The 22,933-nt window shown below is 42.6% G+C and overlaps 2 protein-coding genes across 5 annotated transcripts in view; both read left to right on the forward strand.

Moving 5' to 3' along the window:
* Window positions 1-4,807, forward strand: part of usp19 (ubiquitin specific peptidase 19) — a 28,738-nt gene extending 23,931 nt beyond the window's left edge. For 2 of the 4 annotated variants that reach the window (XM_044038387.1, XM_044038389.1), the window contains exon 26: window positions 883-3,852. In XM_044038387.1, coding sequence (XP_043894322.1) covers window positions 883-1,173 — 291 coding nt within the window. In that variant the 3' untranslated portion in view covers window positions 1,174-3,852. Of the gene's footprint in view, window positions 1-882; window positions 3,853-3,939 lie in introns of those variants that run through there. The other 2 variants (XM_044038390.1, XM_044038391.1) reach the window with 1 other exon arrangement.
* A 3,404-nt stretch (window positions 4,808-8,211) lies between these two features.
* si:dkey-32e6.3 lies at window positions 8,212-13,650 on the forward strand. The gene is made up of 6 exons (XM_044038443.1): window positions 8,212-8,651; window positions 10,221-10,393; window positions 10,872-11,090; window positions 11,179-11,342; window positions 12,534-12,666; window positions 12,769-13,650. Exons 1-6 carry the CDS (start codon window positions 8,393-8,395, stop codon window positions 12,943-12,945), a joined length of 1,125 nt encoding a protein of 374 aa, XP_043894378.1. The 5' UTR covers window positions 8,212-8,392; the 3' UTR covers window positions 12,946-13,650.
* Window positions 13,651-22,933: the final 9,283 nt, after the last annotated feature.

Consider the following 22,933-nt stretch of genomic DNA (forward strand, 5'->3'; position numbering starts at 1 on the left):
GGTCAATATTTTCTTAATAACACTATAAAATAACAAATCAAGTGATCTGAGAGAGAAAGACACTTATACACTTATGCACCTCCTCTAGACTCCTCTAGAGAATTTGGCAGCTACTCTTCCTTTGGTGGAAATATTGCTTTTCCAACTTTGGAAACTGCCTATGCTGCAAAGCCACCTAAAATAATGGAAAAAAAAGTCAAATAAATGTGTCAATATGTCCCATCTGCTCCCAGAGTTCCTGGATGTTTTGAGGGTTGACTGGAGTTTGTGTGTGTGAGAGAGAGAAGTAGCAGCAGTTGTGTGTGTTTACACCGTTTACACATGTCCACACTATACTTCTATTTAATGTGTTTAATTTTAAAATCGGGATTTTCATGAATGAAAACAACACTTTTCATAGAACTGGAGAACAAATTGTCCTTTACACCACAGCTGTTGGTTTGAATTGTTCTTGACAGGAACGCCCACTGTGAAATGCTTACGGGGATAGTTCAGGTATGTTGTGTGGGTTGAATGAGGTTAGACAGACACCGGCTCAAAACCTCATCTTATAGGTTGTTGCGTTCGACCTCATGATGCTTTTTAGTCGTCGTCAAGTATTGTGTTAAAGTCATCAGTCAACACTGAAGCATTGACTTGGACACACCGTTTTCAGAGCACAGCTGAGGTTTAATGTACTTTCATTTAATTTTATATGACGTGAATGATGTCACTGACTTCAGACAGTGGTGATTTTGTGTGTAAGAAAACATGTGATTGATTGGAAACTGAGAGATACTGTAGATCAGTGATCGTTTGAAATAATACTAATAGTAATAATCGTAGCATGTGTAAGGCCACGCCCTTTTCCCAGAAGCTGACACCGGTTTCCGCCAATCGCAGGCCTCTCTGATATGGCAGGAACTGGAGGAGGAAGAGGAGGGGCTTGTCGAAGGCCCCCGCGGACTGTTCCGCTCGTCGCTGTGGAGGCGGCAAACTCGGATGAACCGAGGCGACGGAGACGAAGATGAAGAAAAAGAAGAGAGGGCTGAAGGCTCGGTGCCACGGCGCCGGCGGCAGAGGATGTCGGAATATCCCGACGACGACTGCGTGCGATACTTTGTCGTGGGCACGCTGGCCGCCGTGTTTGCTCTGCTGGTCAACCTGGTCTATCCGCTTCTTTACAAAAGCTGAGCAGCAGCTGCAAACCTGATCAGAAACATGAATGTGAGGTTAGAGGTTTGAGACTTCGCCTCTCTGTCCTGCAACATACCTCAACCTTGTTTTCAAAAAAGCTTTTGGTACTGCTTCACACCGTGGATGACACTTAGGGCTTGTTTTGAGTGTTAAAGCGATAGTTCAGGTGTCGCTGTGTAGTAAACGTAGTCAGAGCTGAGTGTGTTTGTGTATTCACCCATCTGGGAACTAGCGTTGGACACTCACTGAAAACATGGCTGCCAGTGAGGAAGAAAAAACTATTTAGCCTCATAAAATCCACACGGTTCAATCTGCAACATCTCAAAATACATGTGCCACATTATTTCACTGTTACATACACTGTTAACTGAAGTGTGGATCGCTTTGTTATCCACCGACTCCCCAGTACCAAAGCCCATAGAGAAAATGAAGTCCATGGCCTCTTCTCAAGCAAGTTTATGTCACGGTGCACAAACGTTGATCCACTTCTTCCTCTATCATTGGATTCAAATGTGTGATTTAATGAATTCTGTGAATCCTCGTTTCTGATTAACATAAACGACAGAAACTTGCCAAATGTGGCATCAGTAGAACAAACTTATTTCCACTCCTAAAAACAAATCACATTTTTAGTCAAAAACCTGAACTATCACTTTAAATCTCAAGCTGTCCTACTCTGCAACACAGCTCAACAGTTTCAAAAGCATTAGCACCATTTCACACAGATGTCACTGAGGACCTGTGTTAGCACAGAAAACCTGGTTCTGTTAAAAAACACGTCCTGTAGTTGGTTGAGTTCTGTCAGCGTGAAGTACAAAACAATACCTCTGCTTCGTTTCCGCTCTCTTCCAGCTCCATTTGTACTTAAACAGTTTCTAAGATCATACAGATCTGGGTCTTCATCATGAAAACTTGAATCCTTCTTCACTGAAGGACCATGAAAACTGTGAGATGTGCTTAAAGAGCTCATGACGGTGTTGCTAAATCTGTATTTTTGTTTGGGTGGAATAAGCTCTGTAGATGTACAGTAATATGTGAAAGATTTATAAGCTGAGAATTCCAGGAAAGTCTTCTGTCTCTCACCAGTGACACGTGAAACCACTGTCAAAGGCCTTTTAGTCCACTTTTTATTGCACTACACTTTTAAAAGTATCAAATGTACGAGACGTTCAGCGGCTGCAGTTGATCCTGGACTGAACTGAAGCTTCTGATTTTCTCCTGATGTGGATTATGCATTGTTTTCTTCTTTTCACCCTTAAATTAGCTGTTTATGTCTTATCTTATGCTTTTAAGTGGCCTATTTCAACAATATGTACTGTTTTTGATTTGTCAAATGTTGCATATTTTTTGTTACTATTATTATTATTATTATTGTTGTTGAGGAAACTGTCACTATCTGTTCTTCATCTCTGTTTCAACCAAGTAACATGAATTTCCGTCCACTAATGCAACCTATAACTATGAGTAGTATTCTTTTGAGCGGGAATCTCGTAAACCCAGGGATGCAGGATTTCGTCGGCACACTATCGGCCAATAATTGGTTGTTAAATTATGTTATCGGGTTATTGGAGACATGCCCAATGTTTATGTTAATTTCACTCCAGAGGAGACTAAATGACCTCTGCAGCTGGACACACACACTGTGTCCCTCGTCGTCTATTTGACTGCTTGTCTTTCACTGTGTGTCCTAATGTCTTTACACTTTCTTAAATCCAATAATTCTTGTTCTTGTTTAGTATCGAGTTCTCAGGAAAAACTCCCTGTGCGTAAGACGGTGCAGAGTCACCTGGATTTGCCTTAAGTGCTCGGACGTTATGCAATGGACTGAGGTCCAGTCCAGTCTGTATATTATGAGACTGTGTAGCATGTGCTCGACGTGTTTCACACGACTGTGGAAATGAACTTGAATGTGTGAGAGTGTGAAATCTCCTGGTAATCACCTGATTGTAAAACGGCAGTGAATTCACATCCTTAGCAAAGAATTACAGCATCGAAATTATCAATAACTGAATTAATGGGCAGCTATTGTAACTTGAGTTTTAAAGCTTCTGGAATGTGAATATTCTCTGAATTCATTCGTCCATGTCAAAGAAACTTAGTTTGGGAAACACTGATGACCAAGTACCAAATTCCACAGAGAAAATCAGCAATTTTATGTCACAGCACACAATAGTTGTGGATCCACTAATTCCTGTCACTGAGTTAAAATGTTTAATTTTATGAATTCTGTATTTGAAATCCTTGTTTTGTGAATTACACGTGCGACACAAATTGACCAAACATGGCAGCAGTAGAGCAGCAGCCCGTGTGTGCAGAAGAGTGAGCCGTCACTCAGACTTCAGCTCTGCGACACTACAACACAACTTAGTTGAAACCATTTAATGGCCCAGAATGAACTTATTTGTTAATTGGAGAAAATAATCGACTGATAAATCAATAATTTGCTGCAGCTCTAATCTGAATGTTGATGTTTTACTTTGTTTGATTATAGGATAAAACCATGAATGTTGTATGTTGAAAGAATAACCTTGTATTTTTATGGAAATAATCTAAAATGTCTATAATATAGTTATTATGATGATTATGTAATCGTAGTTTCCTGCAATAATGTATCTAAGATACCTCCCATCCAAGTGCTGCTTTGTAGAACATTAAAACCATTGTTTTGAAAATAAATGTTGTCTTTCATGTTAAACGTTTTTCTCCACACACAGTCACACAGTGATGAGCATGATTTGTGGTTAACACTGGTTTATTTTACAGGCCTCTGCTCACTCACTGTTCGGGACGGACCTGGATCCTGAAGGACCACCCACTCTGACCCCGGAGGTGCAGCCCGATCTCTTCGCCCACTCCGCAGAGTGCACGCCGCCGTCCTACAGCAACATGGAGGAGGTGGACTAGTGATGAAGAGGAACAGGGTGATGGTCCCGCAACACCACACACACACCCGCCCGCCCTTCTTCTCCACTGGCGTCTGAAAGTGTCAGACGATGTGGACGTGATCTTCTGGAGGACTGGACAGCAGTCATGACTGACCTACAGATGCACATGTAGACCTGTACTCAACTTAGACACACATCAACCATATAATCACATCTAAGGGATAGTTAAGGGTTTTGTTTTTTAAGTGAGGTAGTATGAGGTTCGGGGATGCGCGCTGCCATGAGTTTTTGCCTGGAAACGGACGTTTGTGAACCGCTCGTTCTCCCACACCAAACTCCATAGAGAAAGTCAGTGTTTTTAGCTCATGTTTATTAAATGGAGGCAGCAGTGGTTCGACGACTCCTGTGGGCCATGATGTAAAATTGCTGATTTTCTCTATGGAGTTTGGTGCAGCAGAGAACATGGTTCTCAAATTCCAGGTTTCCACTTGAAAAAAGTTGGTCCAATGGCAAAAAGAAGATATTGTAGAGTGTCTGTTTCTCAACAAGGGTCTCAAGAACCTCATACAACTGCCATTAAAACAATGACCCTGAACTGCAACTTTAATATAGTAAACCCATTGATAAGGACTTAACCAGCTGTATATGTAGATATATCCATTGAGTGCATATAGTCCCACACACACACACAGACAGACAGAAGCTAACACCCATCTCTAATCTCAGAGCCCCCTTTCGCTGCTGTTCAAGGACTCAACCCTATCTGATAAGAGTTGAGTGGAGCCCCCTGCAGGTCTCCATGCACCAGTGCACCTTATGGTCTAATGGTTTTGAGCTATAACATCCCTTCAATCTTTGTACCACACCTTTAACGTGGTAGATTTCCGGGGTCAGTTTGGTTTGATGAGCTCGTGTGAAGGTTGTTGTAACGTGTGTACGTACATTTTTTTGTTTTGTTTTGTTTTTCTCGGGTTTGTGGCAAGGTATCGATATTTTGGAAGTAGAATTATTTGCAACTGTAAAGATACTGTGCGTGAAATGGGAGGCGACTTGCTACGTTATTTTTTTTTTATTTTTAGGGGCACACTATGTATTTTTTTTGTAAACTTGATTTGGCTTCTGTTGCTTTTTTGTTTTTTTTGGTACTTTGATTATTTTCGATCCTGTGGATGCATTTTGTCAAAGGCTTCAGTATGAACTGAAATGCGCATGACTGCATGTTCATTTTTTTTAGACTGTAACTCGTCACTAAATCTCTTTATTTCTGTTTTTGGCGCGACACGTCCCCGTCTCGTCTCCGTCCCTCTTCTCCTTTGTAACGGATCGCATATAAAGTGGAGGTCATTAAGAATGCTGCTGTGGATACATATGAATGGTTAATATAAATAAAAACAATTTTGAGTATTGCCAATATCTGTCAGTTTATTTCTGTTTCTCAGTGTTGCTGCTGGACGTAGAACCAGGGCCGTTTCTAGACTTGTTGGGGCCCCTGAGTTTCTCTAGGATGGAGAGATTCCGAACCCTTCAGATTATCCACAAAGACAACAATCCTCAATGCGTCCATAAATAAACGGATATTGAGTGTTTGTATTTTAAGTTTTGGAAGTAAGACTACAGCAGACGTAGCAACACAAATTCCTACAACCCAAAACTAGAATAAAACTCGTACAAATTCAGACAAGTTCGCTAGTACCGCGAGTGGTTCAGAACGGGTTCGAGCTCGAACCGAGTAGCCCGAGTTTTTGTTTTCTCATAGAGTTATAATATTCAACTGACATTCATTTCATAATCCTGAATTATAAATTAAACAGTTAAAAGCACAAAATATATACAGTATTTTCCTTTGAGACCATGATTTTAAACAGTCTGCGTTTAAAATGAAATTAAACAGTGAGAGAGTTGAACATTTTGATTTTACTAATAAAATAATCTACTGTTGAGCCTTAAAGCTTTTGTGTAAACTACTGGATTAACCATTTTTAAACCAGCATGTTTTGTCTAATTAATCAGAGATTATGCAAAAATAAAATCTTAAATTCTGTTTGCAGGTCAACAACAGTCAACAGTGGCTCTTAACTGGGCTGAGGGCGCCCTCTGCTGTTAACTGTTGGTTTGTCTGACTTTTTCCAGGATTCACTCTGTATGTCGGTATCATGTCTTGTTCTTTTGACTATTGTTGTCCTGTGAGGACGTTCTGACCTATGAGAGGCTTTGAGGATTGTTGTCCTGTGAGGACTTTCTGACCTATGAGAGGCTTTGAGGATTGTTGTCCTGTGAGGACTTTCTGGCACATGAGAGGCTTTGAGGATTGTTGTCCTGTGAGGACTTTCTGGCCCATGAGGGGCTTTTGAGGATTGTTGTCCTGTGAGGACTTTGACCTATGAGAGGCTTTGAGGATTGTTGTCCTGTGAGTGCGTTTCTGGCCCATGAGAGGCTTTGAGGATTGTTGTCCTGTGAGGACTTTCTGGCCCATGAGGGGCTTTGAGGATTGTTGTCCTGTGAGGGCGTTCTGGCCCATGAGAGGCTTTGAGGATTGTTGTCCTGTGAGGACTTTCTGGCACATGAGAGGCTTTGAGGATTGTTGTCCTGTGAGGACTTTCTGGCCCATGAGGGGCTTTGAGGATTGTTGTCCTGTGAGGACTTTCTGACCTATGAGAGGCTTTGAGGATTGTTGTCCTGTGAGGACGTTCTGGCCCATGAGAGGCTTTGAGGATTGTTGTCCTGTGACCTGTTTGGGTTCCAAGCAAAGCTTTTCAATGCTAACATACGGGTGTTTATACCTTACGCGTTTATTATATCGTTATGCACTATCCTCTACATCAGTGGTCCCCAAACTTTTTCCCTTGAAGCCTCCCTTACTTGTATCCAGGACAAACCAGGGCCCCCCCGACCCGAACCCCTGTCCAGGGCACGCACACAAAAAAGAGTAAAGTCAAAAGTTTAGGTTTTTGTTCCTGTTCTCACAGTGTCTATAGATAAAAACTGTCCTGTGCTTCCATTAAATCAAAACCAAGGTATTGCCTTGAGTCTTTGGTACTTTTACGTTTCTCACTCAACAGGAACGTGATCAGGACAAATAGCTTAATAAACTGAAAGGTGATAGTTTTTATTTGGATGATACTGACTTCTGATTATTCAGTAGAGTGTCTGATTGGGATAATATAATTATATTAACCTCACAAACTCCGAGCAGTCAAAGCTCTGCTCAAAGCATGTGATCTCTGGCGCCCCCTAAGGGGGGCTTGGACCCCAGGTTGGGTACCATGGCTCTACATCACTGTCTTTGTTTCCTCTTCCTTAAACAAATAATGTGTTTTTTCCAGTTTTCGAGGCTTCTTTTCAGGTTTCTTCAGTTTCAGGTTTTCGAGTTTCAGGTTTTCGGATTTCTTCAGTTTCAGGTTTTCGGATTTCTTCAGTTTCAGGTTTTCAGGTTTCTTCAGTTTCAGGTTGGACCTACTGTGGTGTTTGATCACGTTGGGCTTGTGGTCTTCTCTACTGCAGAATTAAAATGCAACACAAACTAAATGATACAAAACATAAAAAATCGGTTTTCCTCACTAAACTTCAAACACCTTAAACATTTACTCTCCTTAAATGTGTCAAATCCCAAAAATCACACATTTCAACAACAAACATCTGCAACCGTGTGGACACACAAAGAGACACTGTTCTAACGTCAAAGTTTCTGCCACAGTAACACAAAAACCAACATTAACCGACATTTCCGCCGCACAAAATGGACTCTGTGTGATCCTCTAACAAAAACTCTCTCTTATTTTACCATGTGCTCGAATCCTAATAATCTGGAAGATAACAATAGGTTCGTCATTCAGGTAATATTAATCCCACCCAAGCTACCAGGGTGCATTACATAGCCCGCATAATAGCAAGAAACGCCAATGCGTGGAACGGTTGCTAAATTCACTCCTGTCAAATATTGAGATTTTAGACATTTCCTTTGCTAAATATTGGAGATTAATGCATGTTTCGGGATTTTTAACTGTTTTTAACTGCTCTACAGTTCGGCACTGTTCGGTTATAAGATTATCTTTGTTTTAAACGTGAATGTTTATGTTTTACAGTACCTGCTTGATGGTGGCGCTGTTTCCGCTGGTGCCGTAAATTAAACCGCCGCCGAAGAAGAAGAAGCAGAAGACGAAGACTAGGAAGGAACCGGCTTCTTGGCTACTTGGCATGGAGAAGGAAGAAGAGGACGCGCCGGTAAAAACACGGGACATGACATGCGTCACACAGTGAAGCCGGTTATGTCGCGTGTGTCACTGTGACGTTGACATAATCCGGTTTGAGTCTCGTGTTGTCCCTCTCTTGTCATGGCGGACTGTGGCGGAAACTGTGACCGTAAAGACGAACAACACGACGGGACAAACGGCACAACTATCCCCGCGGTGTCTCCGGTCCCTCGGGGTTTCTTGTCCCCACAGCAGGACCCGAGGACTAAGAAGAAACTGGTCCTGCATGTGGACCTGAACAGCACCGTGCTGGTGTCGGACGCTGTCACGGGTCAGGGAACTGTCGCGACTCTGGACAACTTCCTGACAACCGTCACCTGGGGAAAGATGAACAAACACGGTCAGTGTGTGTCTTTGTCTTTGTGCTTTTTATAACAACACTGACCTTGTCAGGAACACTCGTCCTCATAGAGCCCAAACCTGGTCCTAATGTGGCAGATGGATCCTTAAGTGTGAGACTAAGGTCAAGTTAGACAGAAATTCTCGGTTTGCGGTTCAATAAATCATAGGCGAATCGTTTTCATTACACGACAGACAGTTCTGTCTAACCGCAGCGAGGCAGACAACAAGCTACAACACGGTTTTCACCGACACGAACCGTCTTCAAATGTGGATAAATAAAATAAATCCTCACGGGTTTTCTGCTTTCAGCCGAGCGTCTAGGGACCGTCTACAAAGTGCTAAACCCACAGTGGATACAAAGATGCATTTAAAATTAGCTTTTATTCAAATCACTCCACACATCTAGTTTAGACTACTGGTTATGGTTAAGGTAAGGGCTAAGGGGTTAGGAAATGGATTAATTCTGTGAGTATCCTCACTTGTACAAGAATATGTGCGCGAGTGTTTCTAGCATACCAGTAGTCCTCATGGAGACCAAAACCTGGTCCTAATGTGGCCGAAAGGGCCTCATTTCCGAGGAACTGGATAGAATTTAGGTTTACAAAGAATCAATCAAAGAAATGTCTGTTTTTTGGGATTAAGGAGAGAAATATACATAATAAATAATTGTGGCTGTTTTTCTGAATTAAAAAGATCATTTTAGCTGAAAAATACGAGTTTTTGGCTCTTTCAAATTCTGCAAGTTAATTCTTCCTTTAGGAATTAAGTTCAGATCAATATCCACCTTTCACAGATATAAAATCCACAAAAATTAGATCCTCAACTTGTCCACAGTGACCTTACCAAGTCTGAAGATGATGGGACCAAAGCTCTAGGACAAGTTTGTTCAAATATCATTGGTGCGAAATCGCCAAAACATGGCCGAACAACTTATGGCAATGTCGTTATTGACTTTTTGAACCGTCCTGAGGTGATTAACGTGTGTACCAACTTTCGTTCACATGTGAAACACGACAAAAAGTCACCCGATGAAAGCCCCTAATAAAACTTCTAACATGTAAGTATTAAAAACAAGGCAATAACAACAGCTTAAATATTAAAAGTATGAATCAAACATAGGTGATATGATTAAAAGGAACACAGTCCTTCTTATTAGTCCCACTATGGAGACATTTACTGAGCTACAGCAGAAACAAAAGTCACAGTTACAGACGAGAGGCTGTTGATGGTCAAACAAAAGAAAGAGTGTTCCACAACTTATGGGCCACAGCAAAAAAAACACAATCGCCTTTTGTTTTCAAACTACAGACCTGTGTGGACCGTGGTGAGAGAGTGAGGGATTCACCAACTTCACTTTCACCACAAAGTCTTTCTGTCCAAGCACGAGATAAAGTGGTGAAACTATTTGGGACACAGGTTTTTTTTTTCTTTTCCATCATAGTGAATAGTATCTGTAACCTGGCTCATCATGAAAGTAGTTATGGAGGAAGAAAAAACAGTTTGGGCCCAAAAATAATAATCTGCCTCCCTGTCGGTTTGGTTTTTCTGCTTCTTCACGTCCGTGCAGGAAAGTGGGAGTGGCTCAGCGACACGCCCTCGCTGCTGCCGCCGTGCAAAGACGCCGTCAGTTACTACAATCAGTTCGGACACACACCTGGTTTCGCCTCCGCTCCGGGGAAACGTTTCCACGGCGTCCTGAAGGAACATCTGGATCTACTGCGCTGGCCTGAAGGCGCTAAGGTGGATACGACGACGTCTGCACTGAAAGATTCATCATGGCTTTTTAAGAGATTAAGAAGCTTTATTTGAAAAGAAAGTAAAAACCTTAGCACAATAATTACACACAATTAAAATGCCTCGGTATAAAGAGTCCAGTGTATAGAAATTAAAAAAGTGTAAAGTATTTAGAAATGTACAGTATTAACATAAAAACTGAACATCCATTGCAGGTTACTTTTCCTCATCCTCTCACTGTTGGTTCTCGTGTGTTCTCCCATGTGTACGTGATGCAAACAACACGGGACAATGATCAGAAAAGTGGAACTCAGTGGAACTTACTTCTTACATGTCAACCCTCCTGACATGTAAGGAACTGGGAAACTGGTGGACTAGCTTAGCATGATAAGTGGCTAAAATCTGTTTGTCCCTCGTGTCCTTGTTGCCTCAGCACCTCATACAACTCAGTGTGATAAATAAAACTGCACTCTGTCGTCTGCAGGAAGACAGTGAGCTGTGCACGAAAGGAGAGGACGGACGACTGTACCACTGGATCGTCCCCTCCTTCTTCCAGCTGCTCAAAGACCTGGCGCAGGAGGGACGGGACTTTGCCGTCCTGTTCCGGACGTTCGGAACAGACCTACCTCGCGTGCTGAGAGCTGTGAACAGAGCGCTGAATGAAGGAGCTCACCCGCTGTTCCCTGATCTGCCTGATCTGAAGGTAACGGGATGAGGACGAGTGTCGTCTTACTTGTCTGTCTCTCTGTCTCTCTGTCTCTCTGACTCTTTTCCTTCCTCTCTGGACTCAGTTAAGTGTGAACACGACTCCAGGAAAAATCCGCTGCAGCAGGAAGGGAATCGTGCTGAGTCAAGGTCAGAACCGCGTGTCCACGACGCGAGACGGAGACCGAGGCCTGTATCAGTACCTCAGCGCGGTCCAGGGCCTGGGAGGCTTTCAGGACCACTTTGACTGGTTTGTATGAACACTGCTCAGGTTAATTAATCCATGTCAGGATTAGGTTTGTGGGGGTTTCAGATGTTTGATTGTGTGAGTCATCGCGTCACGTGTACTGAAGTGAAGACTCTGATTTTGAAATGAACCATAACATGTTCTCCTAACAACTAAAGACTGACCGAGGGAGTGCTTGTTCTCACTTTGACTGCCAGTGGGGAGAGATTAAGATTCTTTCTTGTCATTGGACCAGATTACACAACGTTTGCTGCAGTTCCGCAGTGAGAATGGCTGTATTGTGTTGTTACACAGGTATAACTGCTGCTGAAGGAGCATTTTAGTAGTGACAGTGTTCTCTTACAGTGGTGCACGAGGCTCAGGTCACATGAACGGGCAGTTGAACATTTGTATTTGTATTAGTTTCCTGACGTTAGTGCAGCCTGACTCACACACAGGAACATTGTACGGGTAAAGAATGGAAGGAGCTCTTCTCACAGCAGCAAACGATTCAGCAACGGTCAGTGTGTCGGGGCTCCCACAGGTCCTTGAAAGCCTTGAAAGTTTGTGAATATCACCCTGAATAGACATGGGTCATTGAAAGTGCTTGAATTTTGTGCAAGAAAGAAATGAAAGTTGATATTTAGGTAAACGTCTCCCTTACCTACTGTCTCATGCCCTGTGATGCTTGATGTACGTAGACGAGCAGTGTTGTGGACACATGTCCACTGTCTCTCTCTCAGACCGTTGACGTGAGACTCCAACATCTCTGTCTCACCAAAGACACATTTACGAAACACTGACTTTGACAAAAAGGACAATCACTTGTCCAGATGCAGAGCAATAGTTTTCCCTCCCATCTCAAGCTGTGTCAGCACATTTGGTCCTTGAATTTGAAGGGAATATGTCCTGGAAAGTCTTTGGAAAGTCTTTAAAAAGTCCTTGAATTGGATGTCAACAAAGGTGTGGGAACCCTGGTTAGTAAGTGAAGCAGCTGCTCATTTGCTTATGTGTAGAACAATCACTGTCTGATTTTCATCCCTCTGATCCACCGTCACAGGGTAATTACTTCTAGGCTGTATGTTTTGAATTTCAACGGGATTTAAAGTTTCAGGTCTGAGCTTCCACCTCATGTTTGAGCAGACAAAGTGACAAAGTCCTCGTCCCTGCTGGCAGATTTAAAAAACACCTAAACTTATGTTCTCTCTCCTCCAGGTGGGTGAGTCATGGCCACTCCACCCGTGGAGGGAAGCCTCTGTGGGTGGACCCGTTTGACCAGGACGTCCAGCACATCTTCATAGACGACAACCTACGACAGGACGACGAGGACACCATCGTTCAGCCCAAGGTTGGGTCCCGTTTTTTAAATAGATCCTGAATCTTCTTCTGTTACGTTGTGATCAGATCTCAGCATGAATTCTGTGTTTTTCTAACATTTCTTGTCTTTCAGGTTTTCACGGAGCCGCGTGGCGACCACACTCGTCCGGGCTGCATGTCTGAGCTGCACGACCTCACTCTGGTCCAGAATGACCTCCTCCGGGCCATTTCTGACCCCAACTACTTCACCGAGCGCATCCACACCTGCATGGAGAACTACGAGAGGAACCTCCAGCAGGGGGCAGGCTAGGACCACCACATCATTTTCTTTAAAATGGAATCATCCCAGGTGGACTGCAGACGTTTGAAGACTCGATGAAGGACTAAAGGTCATTTAAACTTGAATGAAAGCAGATTATATCTGTGAGAGGGTTACATGAATGTGTGTGTTCACATGCACTGAGATTTAGAAGCTGTGGCAGCTGTGTTTTAAGAAGAAGAAGAAGAAGGAGAAGAAGGAGAAGAAGTGGCTGAAACAGATGTTGTATGAAGTAGTGACACAGATGCTGGGAAAAACTGAAATCTGTGTTATTTTGCTCACACCTGCACCAAACCCCATAGAGAAAATCAGCGATTTTCCATCACAGCACGCGGGAGTTGTCGAGCCACTGCTGCCTCCATAAGTGTTATTTTGTGACTTTGATTTTCCTAAATGACAAACTGACCAAACACAGCAGCAGCAGACCAGCAGCCTCGTGTCCCTGTGAGCTGAAAACACTGACTTTCACAAACATCTGATTCCAATCGCAAAAGTCTGTCTATTGTAACATCCCTGTTGCTAAATAATGGGAGTAAAAGGAACTAAAATAATATGAAGTGGTTTTAATCTGTAAATGGAGAATATTCTGTGGGGATTTACTCTTTGTACTGAAGGTCTGAACACATCAAAACTTGAAATATTGAATTTATTTCTGTCATCATTGAATAAAATGGTCCCAGTTTTTGTCTTAAACCATTTTGAGTCATTTAAATGAAGTTTGTAAACCAGTGGTTCTCCTGCACCAAACTCCATGTTTAGCTCATGGGGACCCAGAAGTGCGACATCCTACAACTGCATCTTTTAGTAAATCGAAAATGAAGGATTTTAAAAATTTTAAATCATGAGCGTGACGTCTGACACGAGAATCAAAGCCAACCATGCTGAAATGATCAGTTAAGAAGACCTCGAAAATTGTACTTGTATTTCCAAAATTCATTTATAGTTCCAAAATCTACTCCAACATGTACTTATTGCACTTAAATCTACTTAAAGTTCCACTTATAGTTCCAAAATAGTTCAGAATTCAGAGTCATGAGTGCGACGTCTGACACAAGAATCGCTGATGTTGAATGTTGAACTGTAGATCAGTTAAAAGTGTTAATGTCTAATATTTAGCAAAGGAAATGTCTGAAATTTAAGGAGATTTTCTGAATTATAAGTCAAATTTTGAACTATAAGTAGAATTTTACTGTCACTTCTGCTGCGCTGGCCCGAGGATGTCGAGGTGACCCCACGATGATGACCTTTGACCTCACTGCACTTACAGATGACCCCGGGGTGCACAACTGATGATGTGTCCTACTGGAGACAGAGTAACATCCATGAGGACACCTCCAACCGCACCTAAGAGGAAATCTCCATAGTTGCCATTTCTGAGCGCAGCTACTTCACTGAACATGTGCACGGCTGCCTGAAGAAACTGGGGTTGTATTCTGAGCTGGTTTTTACACCCAGAGATCTGAGGACATGTGATGAGCCTTAAACTAGCCTCGAACACTTTAGTGTCCTCACAGAAACATGTGGCAGAATAACAATACGTGCACGTAGAGTTTTGCATTAAAGGGCATGAAATAGACCACAAAGGAGGTCAGGAGAAGCTCACTGATAGATTATTGACAGGTCCCTGCTGAATTGACTGAGCTGTGTGTGTGTGTGTGTGTGTGTTACCAGGTCATCTCCACCAGGGATCAATGACAGAAGGTCAGTCATCATCATCATCATCTACTGCTTTATCCTCCACCAGAGGGTCGCGGGGAGGTGCTGTGCCAACCTCAGCTACATCGGGCGATAGGCGGGGTACACCCTGGACAGTTCGCCAGTCCATCGCAGGGCCACACACACACACACACAACTAGAGACAAACAACCATTCACTCTCACACTCACTCCTATGGTCAATTTAGAGTGTCCAATTCACCTAATCCCCACATTGCATGTTTTTGGACTGTGGGAGGAAGCGGGAGAACCTGGAGAGAGCCCACGCACACACGGGGAGAACATGCAAACTCCATGCAGAAAGGCCCTTGTTCCAACCGGGGCTCGAACCCGGGTCTTCTCGCTGTGTGTGTGTGAGACGTCTTTTCACAGTCTGATCAATGACTTTTATACACAGCAGATTTTCCTCTAATAAAAGTGTCTAATTATGTCCCAAATTTGCATTTGAGTTTCACTTTCTGCTGAACCATAGTCAATAGAAACAGCCTATGGTTTTTAAAATGAATAAATAAATTGGTCAATTTTTTCTCCAATATAATATATGTACATATACATATATATACATACATATATATATATATATATATATATATATGTATGTATATATATATATACATATATATACATACATATATATACAGTTGATAATAATGCAGAGATGCCCTTTTGTCACTTAAGCCCTTAAAATTCATTCATTTTCTTTTCAGAGTGTTACTTTTATTCTGAAGGAGCAAATAAATATGCGGGGCCACACGGTTGGTTTAGTGGTTAGCACTCTTGCCTTTGCAGCAAGAAGACCCGGGTTCGAGCCCTATGCAATATGGGGATTAGGTAAATTGGTCACTCTAGTTTGACCATATGTGTGAATGTGAGAGTGACTGGTTGTGTGTCCCTGCGATGGACTGGTGAACTGTCCAGGTATGTGACCAAGCCTATCGCCCTATGTCAGCTGATGGATGGATAGATATAATTTAAATATCTTTTAAATACATTTTATTCCAGGTTATAATACTAATATTACTACTTACTACTACTGATGATAATAATAAAAGGAGTAAATGTAATCCCAGGGACAAAAACTACAAGAACAGTAATAATGACAAACACCAAATACAGCCTCTAAACACAGTGGAAACACAAACTCTGAAATGTACAGTTATGAATAAATTCAGTCCTGTGCTTTGAATGTGAAAGTGAATCCGACTTTGATGGATTTTGTCTCAAAATAATTTAGTTTTTTGTTTTAAATACAGGAAAGAGAAGCCAGGATTTAATGTTTAAAGTTGTTTTTATTTTGTGGCTCATTGATGATGCAGATCCGCGTCTGTCCACACGGGGGCAGCAGCAGCGCAGCTCCTTCAGCTGAGTCTGGAGTTGTTTTTATTTATTTTAAATGTTATATCTTTATTTTTTTTAGCTGACACACGTGAAATGAATGAGTGAGGTTTGGTTTGTTAGAGGACGTTCACAGCTGCTGCAGCTGATGATGGTGATGGTGTGTGACTGCGTGAATGCGCACACAGTGAGTGAGTGAGGGAGTGAGGGGAGGAGAAGCAGAAGCAGAAGCAGCAGCAGGAGGAGGAGGAGGAGGAGGAGGAAGTGTGGAGTCAGTGGACGCGGACACATGAAGATGATGAAGAGTGGAACTGTGTTTGTTTGTTTGTTTGTTTTCTCTGGATTGTATCGCTGAACTGTCGCGTGCGGCGGGAGGGAGCGGGATTCCCGCGTGTTTCTCCCGCGGACCGCCACGCGCTGTTTCCAAACATTTTACGCGCAGCTGCTGCGATCACGCGCCACTGAGAGAGACACACAGAGACACAGGTGAGGACTGTTGACACCGAAACTTTATTATTATAATAATTATTATGATTATTATGTGGTCACGTGACCTGCTGTTCTGCTCTGATTCTGCTGCTGGAAAAAAAACACACTTGTAAGAAGATGAGCTGTGGTTTAACGCACGTGCTCTGCGCGAGACGCAGTGCTCGTTTGAGCTTTGATGTGACAGTGTGGAGACATGTCCACCATTATTGTGTCCACACTGTTTGTCCCAGTCATTCATTCATGTCTTTGTCATGTGAAACAGCTGGACTTTAATTTGAATGTATTGTTTGTCTGTGCCGGTCATAGCTTTTATGGGGCCCGACACAGAATTTGATTTGGGCCCCCATCTTCTCCCATCACCTCACAGTCACCTGATCTTGACTGTGACTCTTTAAAATGCATTATCCTAAACATGGTTGTGTTAATGTGGAACTGTGTGCTGTGTGATAGTAAATGTGCTCATGGAGTAAAGCAGCGTTCAGTGGTCGTCCAGACTAAAGAACAAAGTGCCATATAAATACACACGTTTATTAGAAAAGTGGAAGTTTGCAGGCTTTTTTCTCCACAGAGCTCCCCCTACAGTTTCGGAGTACGTGTTTTTACGACATCCACTCGTCGTCTGTGTCTTTATCCTCGCTTCTCCTCTCCTGACCATGTGTGTTTGTTTTCAACGAAGCCGGCAAACACAAGTTGTGTAGCCATGTCCTCCATGTCCATGTCCTCCTTGTTTGTCGTCCATGTTTGTGTTCATGTCCTTCATGTTTGTCGTCCATGTTTGTGTTCATGTCCTTCATGTTTGTCGTCCATGTTCGTGTCCATGTCCTCCATGTTCATGTCCATGTCCTCCATGTTCGTGTTCATGTCCTTCATGTTTGTCTACCATGTCCTCCATGTTTGTCGTCCATGTCCTCCATGTTTGTCGTCCATGTCCTCCATGTTTGTCATCTATGTCCGCCATGTTTGTCGTCCATGTCTATGTCCTCCATGTTTGTTGTCCATGTCCATGTCCTCCATGTTTGTTGTCCATGTTCATGTCCTTCATGTTCGTGTCCATGTCCATGCTGGTCAACATCTGTGTTTCATTTTTCGTCATGTTGTCCATGTCCTCCATGTCCATGTTTGTCATCCACGTTCATGTCCATGGTTATGTCCTCCATGTTCGTGTCCATGTCCTTGCTGACCGACATCTGTTTCATTTCTCGTCTGGTCCACTGTATCCTCGTGTGTGTCCTCGCTCAGTCAGTCAGTCGTTTCCTCGTTTCCTTGTTTCCTCTGCTTCTTTCTCGGCGTCTCATGATGAACGTGTACAAGAACTTTCTGGACCTGGTACCTGGACAGTGTGTGTGAGTGTTTCTCGCGAGACCTCCTGATTGTGAGGACTCAGAAGGGTCGGCTGGTTTTCCACTAACAGACAGTAGGGGGCAGTCTTCTCGATCATGAAAATAACATCTTAACATTAACTGTAATGCTCTGAGTGTAAAGCTTTTAATGAGTTGCATGAGTTTTTGTCGTTCCTTGAATCACAGGGATTTAGGAGAGAAAATCCACCCAGCTGTTAAATGTCTTTTGCAGATGAGCTGCTTCCATCTGTTCTGCTGCTCTGGACAACATCTGGATGATGTCAGTCACTGCAGAGTCTGTGTGTGTCCTCGTGTTTGGAGAGTCCTCCTCCTCCTCCTCCTCCTCCTCCTCCTCGCTCTGCTCCTGAGAGTGAGGCTCTCACACACTCTAACCTCCACCTTCACTGTTTTGAAGAGCAGCACCCTGCAGTTTGAAGCTCTCCACTCGCTGCCTTCTGCAAACAGGCTGTTTATTGCTCTTTAAGGGACAGTGCAGGTTTTTTTTGTGAGATACTGACGCCTTGGTTTTGGTGGCGCCGCCGTCTGCCAGGAACCAACTACAGATGCAACTCAAACGATTTACATTAATAGAACTGTAGGAAAATCAAGGAAGAATCAAATCACATGCACCACATTTACCTGCACTGAACCAAATGGTGGACAAAGTGAACGAGGGGAGGACGGTGTTGATTAGAACCTACAGCAACATGCATCACTCCCTGCACCAAAGTCCATAGAGAAAACCTCTGATTTTACTCTGTGGCACACATGAGTTCCTGATCCTCTTCTGTCTCCACAGTACGTTTAAATGTGCTCTTTTGTGACTTTGCTGTTGTTCAGATTCACCTCAGTGACACAAACAGTATCTCAGCAGCTCCTGTGTTTGTCTGTGGACTTTGGTGCAGGAAAGTGAGCATTATTCAAGCTACTGTTTACAGTCATAACAAACTGCTCTAACTACACTTAATAAAACCCTGAAGGTTCTAACTTCTTTCTCTCTCCTCCTCTCTCCTTCTCTCCTCCTCTCTCCTTCTCTCTCTCTCCTCCCTCTCCTCTCCTTCTCTCTCCCTTCTCTCCTCCTCCTCTCTCCTCCTCTCTCCTTCTCTCTCCTCCTCTCTCCCTCTCTCTCCTTCTCTCCTCCTCTCTCCTCTCTGTGCTGCCGTTACCTTTTTGTGTCTGTCTTATGATGTTGGCCCTGAATGGTGTGAGTTCATTTGCATCATGAGGATCACAGCTGACACACAGCGTCTGCTCCTGTCTCTGTGTCCAGCAGAGAAGCTGAGAAACACCACCTTCACTCTGATGATGATGATGATGATGGTGTTGAAAACAGTGGTGATGATGATGATGAAAATGGAAGTGATGATGGTCATGATGATGATGATGATGATGAAAATGGAAGTGATGATGGTCATGATGATGATGATGATGACGAAAATGGAAGTGATGGTCATGATGATGATGGTGGTGGTGGTGGTGGTGGTTGTGGTGGTGATGATGATGGTGGTGGTTGTTGTGGTGATGATGATGATGATGATGAAAATGATGATGATTGATGGTGGTTGTTGTGGTGGAGGATGATGATGATGATGGTTGTTGTGGTGGTGATGATGAAGGTGGTTGTTGTGGTGGTGATGATGATGATGATGATGGTAATGATGATGAAAATGGTGATGATGATGATTGATGGTGGTGATGATGATGATGGTGGTTGTGGTGATGATGATGATGATGGTGGTTGTTGTGGTGGTGATGATGAAGGTGGTGATGATGATGGTAATTATGATGAAGATGAAGATGATGATGATGATGGTGTTGGTGGATGACGTGCTCTGCCTCTTTGCCTCCGTCAGTGCAGACGTGTGTTGAGACAATGACAGATGGACTGTCTGGATGTGGGATTAGTGGAGTATGAAAGTGGCCTCTGATGTATGTCATTTGACATGATGTATATCATTTGACATGATGTATGTCATTTGACATGATGTATATCATTTGACATGATGTATGTCATTTGACATGATGTATGTCATTTGACATGATGTATGTCATTTGACATGATGTATATCATTTGACATGATGTATGTCATTTGACACAGTGGGTTGTCACATAGAAGTGGATGAATTGAAATGCATGGTGTTTTTGTAAAGCCTTTCAAATGGATTTGTTTAACCACTAATCACCGTCAGTCTGAAGGATTTTGTTTTTCAAGATAATCTCATTGTAAAGTTCAGACCTCGAGTCAAACACCGTAAACCACATTAGAGAGTTGTCACAAATGAATTCTTGATGAAGTTTGATGATCACGACATGTCCCTGCTGGATGAATTAGGGCGTCAGGAGATCAGCTCAACCTCCATGAAAGACCAAGGAGAAGGATTTTAAAGACGATTTAAGAGTCTGGACACATCTAAAGTGTCAGGACAGGCTGTTCCAAAGCTGAGAGGCTGCCAACACAAAGACTCGGTCCCCTCCGGTCTTCAGCTGGTCAGCTGATCTAAACGTTTGGACTGATCTGTCCAATCGATGTTTGCTATAAAAAGATGAATTGTCTCATGCTTTGGTTTCTATGCATATTTAGCTGATTGGATTCTGTGATAAATGATATATGACGTCCCTGGTCTCTGCAGGATGGAGGACAAAGGTTTGGACTTTCATTGACGTGCATTCGTCTGGACGGACATATATAATCAGCTAATGTCCGACTGTAACTTAAACCTAACCACAATTCAAACGTTAGCTCGAAACATTTCAGTCTCCTTGAAGACGACTGGTCCTGACAAGGTCAGGGTCCATGCCAGGAGACGTCCTAAAGAGGTAACAAATGCACACACACTTGGACAGATACTGTGTGAGCGTGGAGCGGAGCCAATAGTCCCATCAGAGGATTAAGTGGGACGGTCACAGTGGACAGTTTGGAGAGGGAGACAGAAGCAGGATGTAGAGAAAATAGTCTTTCAATGAGGACAGTCCTATATTTCATTATGATGTCCAGTGAAGGATTATTATCTGTCTGTCTGTCAAAGTTTATTTAGTTTTTAATGATCAATTTCAAAAGGCTTCACTGGTTCACATTACCAAAGCAAGTAGCAAGTAAATAACATCTATCTATCTAAGCTAGTTAGCTAATTAGCATCTCTCTCTCTATCTAAGCTAGGCAGCTAATTAGCATCTATATTGTCTAAGTTCATCAATAACTGTCTCATAATATATAATATCATGATGCTCCGTCATCAGTGTGAACAAAGTACCTGAACTGTGTGAATGTCGTGTCTCCACAGGACTCAGCGTGTCACGACTCTGTGTTAATTAAAACTGCTCGTCTTATAATTAACGGACCAGGTCCAATGTTCCCTCCATAATTCCTTAATCCCTGAACCTTTATGGACGCTGATGACGTCACCTGCTTTAATCTGTGAGCGGGAGACGCTGCAAAGACCTGACGTGATGTAAACACGAATGGAACAAGACTTTATTTCCCTTGTTATGTTAAACTTTAAATATAAATAATATTACATTGAAACTACAAGTAACGTGATATAGATGCCTTTTTATTCTCGGAAATTTGATACATTTAGTGAGCTTTGGTAAATGTTGATAGATTTCAGGTTTTTGATCACGTGTTTGATGTGATTGACTAATACCAGTGATTTCTTCATCATCATCATCATCATGATGTGAGGGTGGATGATTATAAGGACAGTGGAACTCTGGGAAACACGTGGGCATGTTCTGATTTTATGTCCCGTAGTTCTCTGGGGAACAACAGCTGTGTGTTTACAATTGTCTTAAACTGGTATTCCTTATGTTGTGGGGACCTAAATCTGCTCACACAGTCACATTATGGGGACCTTATGAGGACATCCCCATAATAAGTCCCCATAATGTCAATTATTACATTTCAAGGCCAAGCTATGTTTGAAAGTCAGGCTGACCCGTCGCCAGACCTCAGTCTTAAGGGGGGCATATGAAATGTGTGTGTGTGGGGCACAATTATTAACCTACAGTACGTATATTTTTTATTATCATAAACTCTATTCACGCAGCATGTAATCATCACGTTAAACATAACCAACAACAGTATGACCAGGTAGAGCCTACAACCAGTGCCGGAACACAAAGTTTACATATGACAGCACAGGTCACAGGTCAAAGGTCACAGGAACACATACAGAACACGGTGCTGAACCACAACAACACACACACGCCCACTTACAACAAACCTCTGTTTAAAATAATATCCATAGTATAAATGTTATAATTTACAATTATCACCACGTCACCACTAGTGGGAGCATAACCATAAAGTAACCTCTGTTGGCAATTTCCCTGGTCAACCGTTTCCTGTAGTTCTTGACCAGGTTTGCACAAACTGTAGCTGGAACGCAGATCATCTCCAGAACCATGATACTCTGGGGCTGTCGCTGGGCAACACAGACTTTCAACTCCCTCCACAGATTTTCTATGGGGTTGAGGTCTGGTTTTTTTTATGAAGAACTGAGGCATTTATGACAAAACTCTGACACTGGTCACCTGCGTGTGAGTGATGTGTGGTCACTTTTCAGCACCTGTGAGGTGAACAGCGGCATTCGCGTCTTTGTACGCACGAGGGAAGCTCTCTTCTGACAACCAGGCACATATTGTTCATGTTTGTATGACAAAGAATTCAACATTAGTATTTATCAAGTCATTCATTTAGCTAATATGATAATATCAAATGCAAATTAAAGTCTTTTTTTTAAGAGATCTGTGCCTCAAGTGGGGGTTCACAAGCACTCTTGTGGACGGGCCCCCAAGAGTGTGACGTCAGGCTGAGGTTATATTTGTGTGTTTGTGTGTGTGGTTGTATTTTCAGACTGCGGCTCATTCCCAGTACAGTGCAGTGAACATGTTTGATTTAACTGTGCTGTATGAATGTATAATACATTATTTGCATTTATAATGTAGTACATGTATATATTATTCAAAATCTGCATGTATTTCTTTTTTTTTTAATTACAACACTACACACACACACACACACAATCATGATGTTCTCTAATGTCTTTTCAGTTTGAATGATTTTTTTGTCAAATGGATCAAAGATAGCTTGTATTAAT

Source organism: Solea senegalensis, linkage group LG11 (genome assembly GCF_019176455.1).
Source record: "Solea senegalensis isolate Sse05_10M linkage group LG11, IFAPA_SoseM_1, whole genome shotgun sequence".
NCBI classification, from domain to species: domain Eukaryota; kingdom Metazoa; phylum Chordata; class Actinopteri; order Pleuronectiformes; family Soleidae; genus Solea; species Solea senegalensis.

What these genes read in the sequence shown, in the direction of transcription:
- si:dkey-32e6.3 (XM_044038443.1), top strand. Translation starts at nt 8,393, where the DNA reads ATGGCGGACTGTGGCGGAAACTGTGACCGTAAAGACGAACAACACGAC. An exon ending in CTGATCTGCCTGATCTGAAG is followed by an intron (nt 11,091 to 11,178) that starts GTAACGGGATGA and finishes CTCTGGACTCAG; the next exon opens with TTAAGTGTGAACACGACTCC. An exon ending in ACACCATCGTTCAGCCCAAG is followed by an intron (nt 12,667 to 12,768) that starts GTTGGGTCCCGT and finishes CTTGTCTTTCAG; the next exon opens with GTTTTCACGGAGCCGCGTGG.